The following is a 12,278-nucleotide window of genomic DNA, read 5'->3' as shown; positions in this document are numbered from 1 at the left end:
GACCACGGTCTTCCTGTCCCCTCCCTTAGGGGCTAGTCACTCGCGGTGGCGGGGACAAGGCCCTCGCATTCACTAGCACGGAACTCCGTGAGTCTGTGCTCGCCCGTCGGTCTGCAGCCGCCCAGGTGACGTGGGGGCCGAGGAAAGGCCTGGGGGGCGCCGCCCTCCGCGCGCAGGGGCGCCCCCAGTCCTCAGAGCCGCGCTGGCCCCCGGGCGGCGTCCTTTGCTCTCGACTGGACTCCAGGCCTTCAGTGTGTGTCCGTGAGGCCGGAGCCTCCCGGGTGCACAAACCTGCCGTCTCTTTCTTTAGTGTCATTTCTTTGTTCGCTTTGGGGGGTTTCTTCGCACAGCAGGTCTTGCGACGGTGGGTTTGTCTTCTGTCCCTCGGTCTAGTCGGGGACCCGCGTCCTAGAGCCGCGCCCCTGCTCTTCAGACCTATCACCTCCCCAAGAACTCGATTTTTACTCAAACTCTTCATACAATAACTTACTCTTTTATTAAAAGCTTGTTTTTTCTGGTTACTAATACAGGGTTGTTTTAGAAAATGTGGACAATATAGAAATGTATAAAGAAGCACGTGAGTGTCATCCCTACTCCGCTCCCGGCCACAGCCAATGGCGCTGTGTGTTCGAGGGACGCCGAGCCCGGGCTCCCAGAACGTTCTCAAAGCCACAGCCAGAGGCGGGCTTTCCTCCGAGCATTCACATTTGTAACTTTCCCACAGAATAGAAAACAAACGTGTAACATATAAAAAACATACTCAAACAGGAGGGTGCTTTACAAAGTAACTTCCTATGAAATCTCCAGTTTGTCAAATCCCTGGGAGTCAGAGGCTCGAACCCAGACTCTGGACGTTTATTAGAAGAGTGGACGGGGCGAGGGGCTCATCTCCAGATGCCCCCCCGGCTCCTCGTGCTACTGGGGGCCGGGTGCCCCCCCTTCCTGCGCGCCGGAGGCCTGTCGGTCTTAGGGGCCGCAGCGAGGCGGCGAGGGAGAGCCTGGGAGGGGATCTGAGAGAGGGGGAGAGGGGTCAGCCTCCTCGCCACCCCCGAAGGGCACGGTGTGTGGAGAAGGCCAGGTCAGCCAGCCACAGGAGGCCACACCGCAGAAGACGGGCGGGCGCTGGCGGGGCGGAAGCAGTGAGGGCCCCTCCACGCCCCTCGCCCGGCCCCACTTTCCCTCACCTCTTTCCGGGGGATCTCACCCAAGCGGGAATCTGTGTTCCTTCTGGGGACGTGATCCCCTTGGCTGTCCGTCCTGCCACACAAATGGAGGGTGAGGACGGGGGGCTGCTCCCCGACGCTGGATGGGGAAGCTACTCCCTGGTCTGTCTCTCGAGGAGAAGACCAAACAACGGCAGGAGCAGCAGGAGACAGAGGAAGAGAGGGGCCGGCTGGGCCCCCACTTCCCTCTGCTTCCCGCACTGCCTCCCCCCTCCCCGGGAAGAGAACAGATGCCTTCCCCACCCCTGCATGGGCCCTTTCCGCCCCGTCCAGGCTCCATCCATCTAACTGTCATCCCCTCCCTGCAAGCCGGTCCCTGACACCTGCAACATCCCCCCCGCCCCCCCCACCGTGGGCGGTACCTGCCGCGCTCCTGCCTCTTCAGGTAGAGCAGCAGGTCCTCGGCGGGCAGATCCCCCCAGCCCCGAGCTTGGTACAGTTGTAGCAGCTGCGCCACGTCCATCAGCTGCCCCGCGGGTGCGAGCCCGTCCCCACCTGAGACACAGCAGTGACGCCCATCACACCGGGGGCCCTCGCTCGGCCTCCCCAGGAGCCCAGGCTCTGCCGGCGGCACCCTCCTCACCTCCGCGGCCACTCACCTCTCTCTGGGGAGCCCGTGCAAGGCCCGCTGCTCTGTGTGTGGCTTGGGGGCGGCTCCTGAGCCCGGAAGAGACTGGAGGCCAAGGCCAGGGGCACCTTCGTCTTACGAACAGGGGGCGGGAGGTGTGGCACCTGCGGGGCCTCCTCCCAAGACTGGCCGGGCAGCGGACCTGGCGAAAGGAAGGAGGTGCAGGACTCGGAGGTGGGGCAAGCCCAGGAGCCCGTACTAGCTCCCGCCTTCCCCACTCACCAGGCTTCGGGGGCAACAGATCCACAGAGGGGGCCTCATTCTGCGGTACCGCCTCCAGCAGCTGGGGGGACAAGACAGTGGGGCTCCCTGAGGACCGGTGAAGAGAGAGGCCAGGGAAGAAGGGGCTCGGGATGGCTGCCTTCTGGAACTTAGGAGACGGGAAGCGGACAGACTGGGAGAGAAGCCGCAGTCCCGGACCCCCAGAGGGGAGAGAAGATGGGGCGGGGGGAGAAGGAAAGGAGGTAGGATGGGTGTGCCCTCGCCCACCTGGTGCAAAAAGTGCTTGAGGCCGTCCAGCTGGGAGGGGGGCTGCGGCCCCGGCTTCAGGAAGCTGTCCCCGTCGGACCCAGGGTCTTCCTCCGGGAATGGCCGCTCTGGCCGGTGGTCGGGGTGGAAGGCACCAGCCGCAGAGAAGGCTCCGGCTGGAAGGTGAAACGGGGCCCACTGTGTCGCAGGGGGAGGGGATGCCTCCACAAACCAACCCTCCGAATGTCCAGGGGATAGAGGCCCATTCAACGCCAGAGGGCAGCCCAGCTGGGGAAGGACAAGCAAGTTCGGAACAGCTGGAGAGAGGAGGTGGGGGCCCCCGCAGTGTGGACAGAGGAGAAGGCTGCAGGGCTCACACTCTGCGTGAGTCAACCCCCCAGCACCACCTCGAAGAACAGGGACCAATGCTCAGAAGGGCTCACGATTCACCGATGTGTTCTACACCAGCCCCCCTCACTGGAACATGCCCGCATTCTCTCTCATTATAGTTATGGGACTTAAAAAAATTTTTTTAGTGTTTTATTTATTTTTGAGAGAGACAGAGAGAGAGACAGCATGAGCAGGGGAGGGGCAGAGAGAGAGAGAGGGAGACACAGAATCGGAAGCAGGCTCCAGGCTCCAAGCTGTCAGCACAGAGCCGGATGCGAGGCTCAAACCCACGAACCGTGAGATCATGACCCGAGCTGAAGTTGGACGCTCAACTGACTGAGCCGCCCAGACGGCCCTGGTTACGGAACTGTTGAACTGAAAATTGTGACGGAACTCTGCCCTCATTCTTCACTCAACCTGGATTGTCATGTTTGCACCACACAGTGTCCCCATCTACCCAAGTCACAGCTCGATGAGCCAGGGAGAGCTACAGCCAAGGTCAGCCAGGCCAAGGAATGGTCACCCACCCATCAGATTGCCTCTCCTTGAACCAGACTCAAGACACAGAGACACTGAGGTCTCTAGAAGGTTGTCTAGGGGCGCCCGGCTGCCTCAGTTGGTGGTGCATCCGACTCTTAACACGCTCAGGCCATGATCTCGGTGTGTGCACTGACAGTGCAGAGCCTGCTGGGGATTCTCGCTCCCTCCCTCTCTGCCCCTCCCCTGCTCACTGGCATGCGCACGTGTGAGCACGTGCGCACACACACACTCAAAATAAATAATAAAGAAAATGTTTTTAAAAATGGTCTAGAGTATCTGCCAGAGCGTCGCAGCTGGTCACACTCACACGCGAATCGTTAAGAGGGCAAGAACCCGAGCGCGTGCTGATCTACCAGAGGAAGGAGCCGGGCAGGCGCGGCAGAGGCACGAGCCCCAAGGCCCCCAAACCGGTCTGGAGAGCGCCCCGGTCCCAATGCCTGCAGACCCCCATGGGCTCCCAGTCCCTTAATGTGAGCCGACTCGAGTGGATTCCGGCTCCTTGCACCTTCCGGTCATGAAGATACCTGGGGACCAATGGTCGAGCCCGGACAGACCAGTGCCCGTCCAGGGGGGGCCCAGTGACCGGCCCCACTCACCAGAGGACCAAGCGAGGCCTGGCTTCGGCTCCAGGGGCTGGAAGGAATGCTGGCTCAGGAAGGCGGGGCCCAGCAGGAGGCTGAGGTCTGGGGAGGGCCCTCCCGGCGGCGCTTCCCGGCTCTGCTGCGACACGGGCTTCAAGGCCACGGCCGCGGGAGGCAGGGTCCAGAGCCGCCTCTCCCCCTTCTCTGGCTCCTGAGGCCCAGGGCTGGAGGGGCTGGTGGTGGGAGCCTGGGCACGAGAGAGACGCAGGAGGGTCAACGCCCCGTGTGTCCAAGGCGACAAGACGCAGCACACTCTGGTCACAGACAGACGGCTTACGCAGAAAGTCCTTAAGAGGCGGTTCGGTCACATCTATCCAATTTCTAGCCAAGTTTGAAATGCTGATCTTTGACCTTCCACTCCCACTTCTGGAGACTTTACAGAGACGCTTGCACAAAGGCATGGATGAACGGTGCTTCAGCACCGTGTGTAGAAACAACATGTGGGAAACGACTTTCATGCTCACAGTAAACACCTGGTCGGACGGAAGGTCACACGACGCGTGGGGAAGGCCCCCGCGGGAGGGGTGCACACGCGGCACGGGCAGCGGCGGCTCTTCAGGGAGAGCTCGAGGCCACGGTGCGGGGCAGGACAGGAGCACTTCTCTCCGTGCACCTCTTGAAACTGTTTGGGTCTCTTTTTTTACCACGTGCATATTAGTGTCTATTCCAAAAAATATTTTAGCTTAAAGAGAAGAATCTCATCATTACGAGAAGGAAGTAGAAAATGCCAACACAAGAGGGGCTAGGGGGAGGGGCGCTGGAGTGGCTCAGTCTGTTAAGGGTCCGGCTTCGGCTCAGCTCACGATCTCACAGTTCGTGAGCCCGAGTCGAGTCGGGCTCTGTGCTGACAGCTGGGAGCCTGGAGCCTGCTTTGGATTCTGTGTCTCCCTCCCTCTCCGCCACTCCCTGCTCACGCTCTGTCTCTGTCTTAAAACTAAACAGGGCCGTGCGTACCGGAGGGTTAGGGGGCAGGGCGGGGGCGCCCAGCAGCTGGCTGGCCTCCTCCCAGTGGGCCTGCAGCATGGCCTGGAGCCGCTCCACCAGCTCGGCGCGCTGCTCCTCCAGCCGCTGCTGGCCGCTCTGCAGCTCCCGCACCCGCGCCTGCTCGCGGGCCAGTCTGGAGAAGAAACAGGAGAGGGGACTGCGGCCTCCGAGGCGGGTGGCAGGGCTTCTGAAAGGAGCTGGGGCCTGCAGAGGGGGTGGCGCCTGGCCGTCCGCAGCCTGGGCTCCACGTGGAAGGCATGGACGCCGGCAGGGACTCGGCAGGGACGGTACCTGAGTTCATAGTCTTGCGCCACCTGCTGCTGCCTGTCGTCGCGCTCCGCCATTTCCAACTTGAACTGAGCCAGCTGAGCGGACAGTTCCTGCTGGTGCTGTCCACTCAGGTCCTGCAGCTGCTTCCTGGGGGGACACGAGCGGGCAGGGGTAAGGAGGACTGGAGACAAATGTCATCAAGGGAGAAAAAGCGAGAATGTGAGCGTGTGACAGGCAGAGAGCCAGCCAGCCCGGCCAAGGCACCCTGGATTCAGGAAAGCGGGAAGGCCAGAGCTGGTGCATTGGGACGGGGGCCCAGGGAGCAGAGATGGTGGCGAGGATTTGTGGGACAGTGATTCACTCAAGAGGCATTTGCAGAAAAATCCAGGAGGGGAGAGGGGATGAGGGACATGCACTGGCATGGGAGGGGGCTCTCAAGGCCTCAGAGCAGCTCTGGAGACGACACAGGTCACAGCTCGGTACTGTCCCCACCAAGGCCGGTGGCTGATTGGTGGCATCACTCCGTTACAGGCCCCTGCGCCCTCCCCGAGCACCCGATGGCAGCCCCGGCCCGACACAAGCAGTGGGGCCCGACGGCAGCCAGCAGGCTGGGAAACGGCCAAGGGACCTGAGAGGACAGGGTGTCGTGCCGGGGCCCGGGGAGGGCCGAGCACCTGTGGTGTTCCCGCAGCGAGGCCGCCTGCCGCAGGCTGCTCTCCTGGGCCTGGGCCAGCCGCTCTGTCACCCGCTGCTCCAGCCGCACGGCCATGTCCGACTCCAGCTGGACCCGCTGGCTCTCGTACCGGGCCTAGCGGGAAAGGAGGGGGAGGCCAGGGCTCAGCTCCCAGGACGGAGGGTGCCGCGCGGCAGAAAACCCACGGCGTGGCACCCCTGTCACATGACTAAGGGCCGAAGAACGAGACTCCGGTCACGAGGCGCCACAGAGGAGCCGTTTCGTCACTAGGCCACGAGGCCCTCCCACGCATGCACATAGCGCACAGACGTCAGGAGGGCCGTGGGCAGAAAAACCTACGGTAACGGAAAGAAACGTCAGGCAGGACGATGGAAGCTCTCGTGAGTCAGAGGCGGCGCAGGGCCTGACGCTCAGCGGGCGGCCAGCAGGAGGCACTGTCCCCTCCTCGGGAAACACGATCAGGCTGTGGCCTGGTGTCAGGTTTGACACCTCCCAGACCGCCCCCCCCATCCCCCCTCTCGAAACCTCGTGTGCGCTCACACCGGTCACCTCACTGCTGATCCCACCAGGCTTTCGTCTCAGGCCCCATCTGCCCTGGTGTCCCTGGAGCACCCCCCTCCGCATCAGCCTCTCCTCCTGAAGCCACGCTTCCCCCGCTCCCCACGCCACAGCTCCGTGACCCCGTTCTGCTGCTCCGCGGCCCCGGCCGCCCAGAAAGGTTCTCAACTTCCTGACCACATAGCAGCTGGGGCTCCGGGTCACAGGGGAGTCACAAACATGTGGCGTCTGGGCCGTATGTTTTGCTACCGTTCACACCCTAAGACACTTTCTAATCTCTCTCTTTAGCCAGGCTTTCTTCCAGGCTTGAAGCCCATTCACCCAGACGCCTACTGTATATGCGTATTTGGATGCGCCTCAAACGAAAGATTCAAAATGTAGCTCATGCGGTTGTTTCCTCCCAGTCCTTTCCCTGCTAGGATGTCCGGCCTGCCTTCGTCCACGGCACCGCTCTCCGTCGGAGCAGCCAAGCCCTCTGCACCCAGCGTCCTCCTGGACCCCTTCTTCTTTCTCCGTCCACCGGGCCGTTCCATTGCACTTCCTAAATGTCTAGCAGATTCACTCCTCACTCACTACTCCAGGGATCCGGTCTTCTTTCAAGTCTCACTGGTCGCTGCCCCTCTATCTTACCCTCTGTCACGTCGGCCCCATAGGCCTCCTACTTTGTGCCTGAGGGATATTCTAGAATACAGAGATGTTCGATTCATGGCCTTGTGTGAAACCATCCAAATGCCCCCCCCCCCCCGAAGAAAGTTCCGGCGGCTTGAAACGGCTCGTGTGGCCCTTCATGTCTTTCCGCCCCCCCCACCTCCCCACTCCGTTTCCAATCCACACAAACCCTCTGCAACTACACAAATTCTTTTCTTTTTGTAATTTTTAAAAACTGTGGTTAAAAAAAAGCCCCATATCATATAAAATTTACCTACTTCACCATTTATTTTTATTTTAGAGGGAGAGAAAGAGGAAAAAGTGTTGAAGAAATGGCCAGAAAACTTCCCAAATTTGATAAAAGACATAAATCCACCCATTCCAGAAACTCAACAATCTAAGCGGAATGGACTCAGGATTCGCACGACACATCACAGTCAGACTGTCAAGAGCCACCAAACAGAAAGCAAGAGAAGCACCTTGTCACTTACAAAGGCACTTCGGTAAGACTAACAGTTGATGTAAGAAGTGAGAGAGCCCGAAGGTAGTGAAATGACATACTTAAAATGCTGAAAGAAAAGCAAACCGACTGTCAAGTAAAAAAAAAATCCTTCCAGGGGCGCCTGCGGGGGCTCAGTCAGTTGAGCATTATCGGCTCAGGTCATGATCCCAGGGCTGTGAGATCCAGCACGGTGTCAGGCTCCAGGCTGATCCGGAGCCTACTTGGGTTCTCTCTCTCTCTCTCTCTCTCTCTCCCTCTGCTCCTCTACCCCTTCGCCTTCACGCCCTCTCCCTCCCTCTCCCTCTCATAAATAAACATTTTAAAAAATCCTTCAAGAATGAAGGAGAAATTAAGGTACTCTCAGATAAAAGCTATAAGCATTCATCACTAGCAAACCTGACCTACAAAAACATGCTAAAGGGAGTCCTGCAGACTCAGCAGAAATGAGATTCCACAGTAACTTGAAACCCTATGAATAAGGAGCAGTGGTTAAGGTTACCACATAGGTAAATTCAAAAGTCTGTGTTACTACACTTTCTTTTTAAAAAAAATTTTAAATGTTAATTTTTGAGAGAGACAGAGTGTGAATGGGGGAGGGGCAGAGAGGGGGAAGATACAGGATCCGAAGCAGGCTCCAGGCTCCGAGCTGTCAGCACACAGCCTGAGGTGGGGCTTGAACTCACGGAGCACAAGATCATGACCTGATTTTTTTTTTTTTTTTATCAGTAGAACTTAACCTCTTAATGTTTTTAGGTCTTTTAGTTTAAGTTCAAGTGAATGTTGTAAGTTTCTGCAACAATTTCATAGAATACATTCATCTTATAAGCATGTAAACAGGTACATAATCATTTTTTTATTAAGCGTACATACTCTTAAATTTAGGCACACAGTTATTAATAACGGAGACATTGCACTGACTATATTTGGCACCACCTGCTAGCAACCCCGGGTTTTTATTTTACTTCTGTGCCATAAATACGTGTCCCATTAATGACTAAATATGTATTTACGTTGCCATTTAATTATTTTTTCAAGTACTCAAAACTGCACAGGGATAGAATTTCTGCTTTTACAATTACTTTAATGGCCACAAGCATAATACCTTAGAAATCTTAAATTTCATCTTATTTTAAAAATAATAAGTGTACAACCAGCTGAACATCTCAGTTTGGTTTAAGTACAGTACTCCAATAAGAACAAAATTTGGTCAGATGCTCAACCGAATGAGCCAGCCAGGAGCCCCCTATATTACTGTAGTTTCGGTTAAAAAATTTTTTTAAATGTTTTTTTATTTATTTTTGAGAGACAGAGACAGTGCGAGCAGGGGAGGGTCAAAGAGTGAGGGAGACACAGAATCTGAAGCAACTCCAGGCTCCGAGCTGTCAGCACAGAGCCCGATGCAGGGCTCAAACCCATGAACTGTGAGATCATGACCTGAGCCGAAGCAGGTCGCCTAACAGACTGAGCCACCCAGGTGCCCGTGTAGTTTCAGTTTATAACTTCTTTTTTCGTATACGATGTAAAAAGTGGATGCATAAGACAGTAATTCTAAATTTGGGTCAATATCGCTACGAAAGCAGAGAGACACAGATGTATCACTCACTATGGAAACTAAAGCTAGTATTATTCCGACTAGGTTATTATTAAAATGTTCATTGTAATCCCAAGGTAATCATTAAGAAAGCTTCTAAAACGTACAGAAAAGGAAAAATGAAGAGAATTAAAACGGGACACAAAATATCAATGAAATACCCCAAGAAGGCAGTAATGGAGGAACAAACAAAAACAACCCGAACAGGACACACAGAAAGCAAAGAGTTAAATGGCAGAAATAAGTTATTCTTTTCCAGTAATTACTTTAAATGTAAGTGGATTAAGTTTTCCAATTAAAAGATAGGAATTGGCAAGATGGACTAAAAAACAAAACATAATCCACCTATATGTTGTCTAGGTAAGGGACTCACTTTAGATACAAAGATACAAAGAGGTTGCATATAAAGGATGAAAAAATGTAGTCCATGCAAATAGCAAGCGAGAGAGCGAGGGTGGGGGCTATGTTACCGTTAGACAAAATTTTAAGCCAAAAAGCCAGTCATATCAGGAAGAGATAACAATATAAACATATACACACTTAACAAAGCCCCAAATTATATAAAAAAACATTGACAGTCTTGAAGGGAGATATGGAAACTTCTGCAGTAATAGTTGGAAACATCAACACCTCCCTTTCAATGATGGATAGGACAGAGGCACCTGGGTGGCTTAGTCAGTTACAAATCCAACTCTTGGGGTCTCTGGGTGGCTCGGTTTGTTAAGTGTCCGACTTTGGCTCAGGTCATGATCTTGTGGTCCGTGAGTTCAAGGTCCGCACCGAGCTCTGCACTGGCGGCTTGGAGCCTGGCGCCTGCTTCAGATTCTGCTTCCTTCTCTCTGCCCCTCCCCTGATGTGCTCAGCTCTCTCTCTCAAAAATAAACAAACATAAAAAAAAAATCTAACTCTTGATTTCGGCTCTGGTCATGATCTCGGGGTTTGTGGGACTGAGGCCCACATCAGGCTCTGTGATGACAGCATGGAGCCTGCTTGGAATTCTGTCTCTCCCTCTCTCTCTAACTCTCTCTCTCAAAATAAATAAGTAAACCTAAAAAAGAAATGGATAGAACAATACAAAATGAAGCACCTGAATGACACCAGAGCCAGGTACTGCTCTGGGATTCAACAACAAAGAGACAAAAATCCTTGCTTTCAAAAAATAGACAAGATTTTAAAAGGAACAGTATGTAGCGTATTAGGAGAGAGATCACATGGGGAAGGGGACGGGGACCGTGAGAGGTGGCAGCGGTCGGGGAAGACCTCACTAAAGATGACATCCGAGTAGAGTAGCTCTCCTGTCCCTCAACTATCACGTAGCGCACTAGGAATGCATGTGCGGGCAGACGCCCCTCGAGCTGGCCAGCTCCCGGGGGTCAGGGCTGCTCCCCGTTGCCCGCACCAGGCTAACGCAGGGGCCGTTCGGCAGACCCCGTGCGTGCGCGCGCACACACACACACACACACACACACGCCAGGTCAGCGGCCGACAGCGGCTTAACAAACAGCTAGGGAACTGTACTAACGCCCTCGGTCCCCCACGACACTAGCTTCCATGTGGCCAGCCCGCCAGCTTCAGGGGCTGGGTGACAAGTGAAAGGAGTGTTTTTCCAAACACGGTCTCACTAACCCAGAAACCGGGTGCATCTCTGGACACCAACCACGAATAAGGAAAACCTCTCAGATCCACGTGCTCTCAGATCCTCATTAATGTGCCCTGAACACACATTTTGCACATGCACATCCACAGTGGCGATCCCCCTCCAGACTGTGTCATTAGGTCAACAGTGGCCTCACACCGTGTCCCAACACCTGCGTCATCCACCTCCTTCATCCCATCCTGTGGCCATTTTATCTCCCATCCTCACAGGAGGAAGAAGGGTGAGGGGCGCCTGGGTGGCTCTGCTGGGTAAGCACCAACTCTGGCTCAGGCTCAGGTCACGATCTTGCAGTTCGTGGGTTCAAGCCCTGAATCGGGTTGTGTGCTGACAGCTTGGGGCCAGAGCTGCTTCAGATTCTGTGTCTCCCTCTCTCTGTCCCTCCCCTGCTTGTGCTCTCAGAAGTAAATAAACATTTAAAAACTAAAAAAAAGAAAAGGATGAGTGCAGGACAATAAGATACTTTGAGATAGTGAGACACCATGATCACATAACTTTTATTACAGTACATACTTATAAATGTTCAATTTTTAAGTCTTTTTTTGAGAGAGAGCACGAGCAGGGGAGGGGCAGAGAGAGAGAGGGAGAGAAAGAGAGTCCCGAGCAGGCTTCGGACTGTCAGTGAGACCCTGACCTGGGGCTTGAACTCCCCAACGGTGAGATCATGACCTGAGCCAAAATCGAGAGTTGACGCTCAACCAACCAGGCCCCCCAGGCGCCCCACAAGTGTTCACTTTGCAACAGTCACTGTTCTTCACCTCTTACTGTGACTCCTCTGTAAATGACCGTCCTCACGGCTTCCAGCGCACAAGAGACAGAGGCACACACAGGCCTTGGTACTCAGTACCATCCAAGGTCCCAGCACTGCATCCCGGTGCATGGGGGTGGGGGTGGGGGGCTACTATAAAAGCAGAAGCTAAGTCGAACATTCCAGTTAAACCCCGGAGTGTCTGCAGACTCCCAGAGGTCACCATGCCTCACCCCCCCCACCCCGCCCTGCGCAGGGAAGCGGCCCCAGGACCCCCGCCGCCTGACCTGCACCAAGCTCATCTCCAGCTGCAGCGCGTCCCTCTCTCTCCTCGCTGCGTCCAGCTCGCCCTCTAGGCGCCGCACGTCGGACTGCGCCAGCGCCAGCTGCTGCTCGGCCTCTCGCGCCGCCTGGGCCTCCCTCCGCGCGTCCGCCTGCCCGGGGAACCGAACCTGAGGACTCCCGATCACCTGTCCCCCGCGGCGCCCTCCCACCCTCTAAACCGCCCACCCCCCCGCGCCAGCCTCCCACCCCTTAACTCCCCACCCTCTAAACCCGTCTCCCCCGTCAGCCTCCCACCCCCTAATCCCCCTCGGGGTCAGCCTCCCATTCCCTATAACCCCCCCCTCACCCCCGTCAGCCTCCCACCCCCTAACTCCCCACCCAGGGGTGAGCCTCCCATCCCCTAATATCCACCTCCCCCGCATCTCCCACCCCCTACCCTTCCCCCACCACGTCA

General features: G+C 55.9%; 1 protein-coding gene across 1 annotated transcript in view; it reads right to left on the bottom strand.

Annotated features, from left to right (window-relative positions):
• Positions 1-471: 471 nt before the first annotated feature.
• The window catches only part of CNTROB (centrobin, centriole duplication and spindle assembly protein), an 18,034-nt gene continuing 6,227 nt past the window's right edge, over positions 472-12,278 (bottom strand). Inside the window, exons 9-19 of the mRNA XM_029928799.1 lie at positions 11,827-12,009; positions 5,819-5,952; positions 5,166-5,291; positions 4,845-5,007; positions 3,846-4,077; positions 2,341-2,495; positions 2,074-2,134; positions 1,823-1,993; positions 1,586-1,718; positions 1,185-1,257; positions 472-1,010 (exon numbers count right to left, since the gene is read on the bottom strand). Of these exons, the coding sequence (XP_029784659.1) occupies positions 885-1,010; positions 1,185-1,257; positions 1,586-1,718; positions 1,823-1,993; positions 2,074-2,134; positions 2,341-2,495; positions 3,846-4,077; positions 4,845-5,007; positions 5,166-5,291; positions 5,819-5,952; positions 11,827-12,009 (1,557 nt within the window). The 3' untranslated portion in view covers positions 472-884. The remainder of the gene's footprint in view (positions 1,011-1,184; positions 1,258-1,585; positions 1,719-1,822; positions 1,994-2,073; positions 2,135-2,340; positions 2,496-3,845; positions 4,078-4,844; positions 5,008-5,165; positions 5,292-5,818; positions 5,953-11,826; positions 12,010-12,278) is intronic.

Source organism: Suricata suricatta, chromosome 17 (assembly GCF_006229205.1).
Source record: "Suricata suricatta isolate VVHF042 chromosome 17, meerkat_22Aug2017_6uvM2_HiC, whole genome shotgun sequence".
NCBI classification, from domain to species: Eukaryota; Metazoa; Chordata; class Mammalia; order Carnivora; family Herpestidae; genus Suricata; species Suricata suricatta.
Note: the sequence above shows the minus strand (reverse complement) of the source record. Positions and strands in the feature narration are given on the sequence as shown.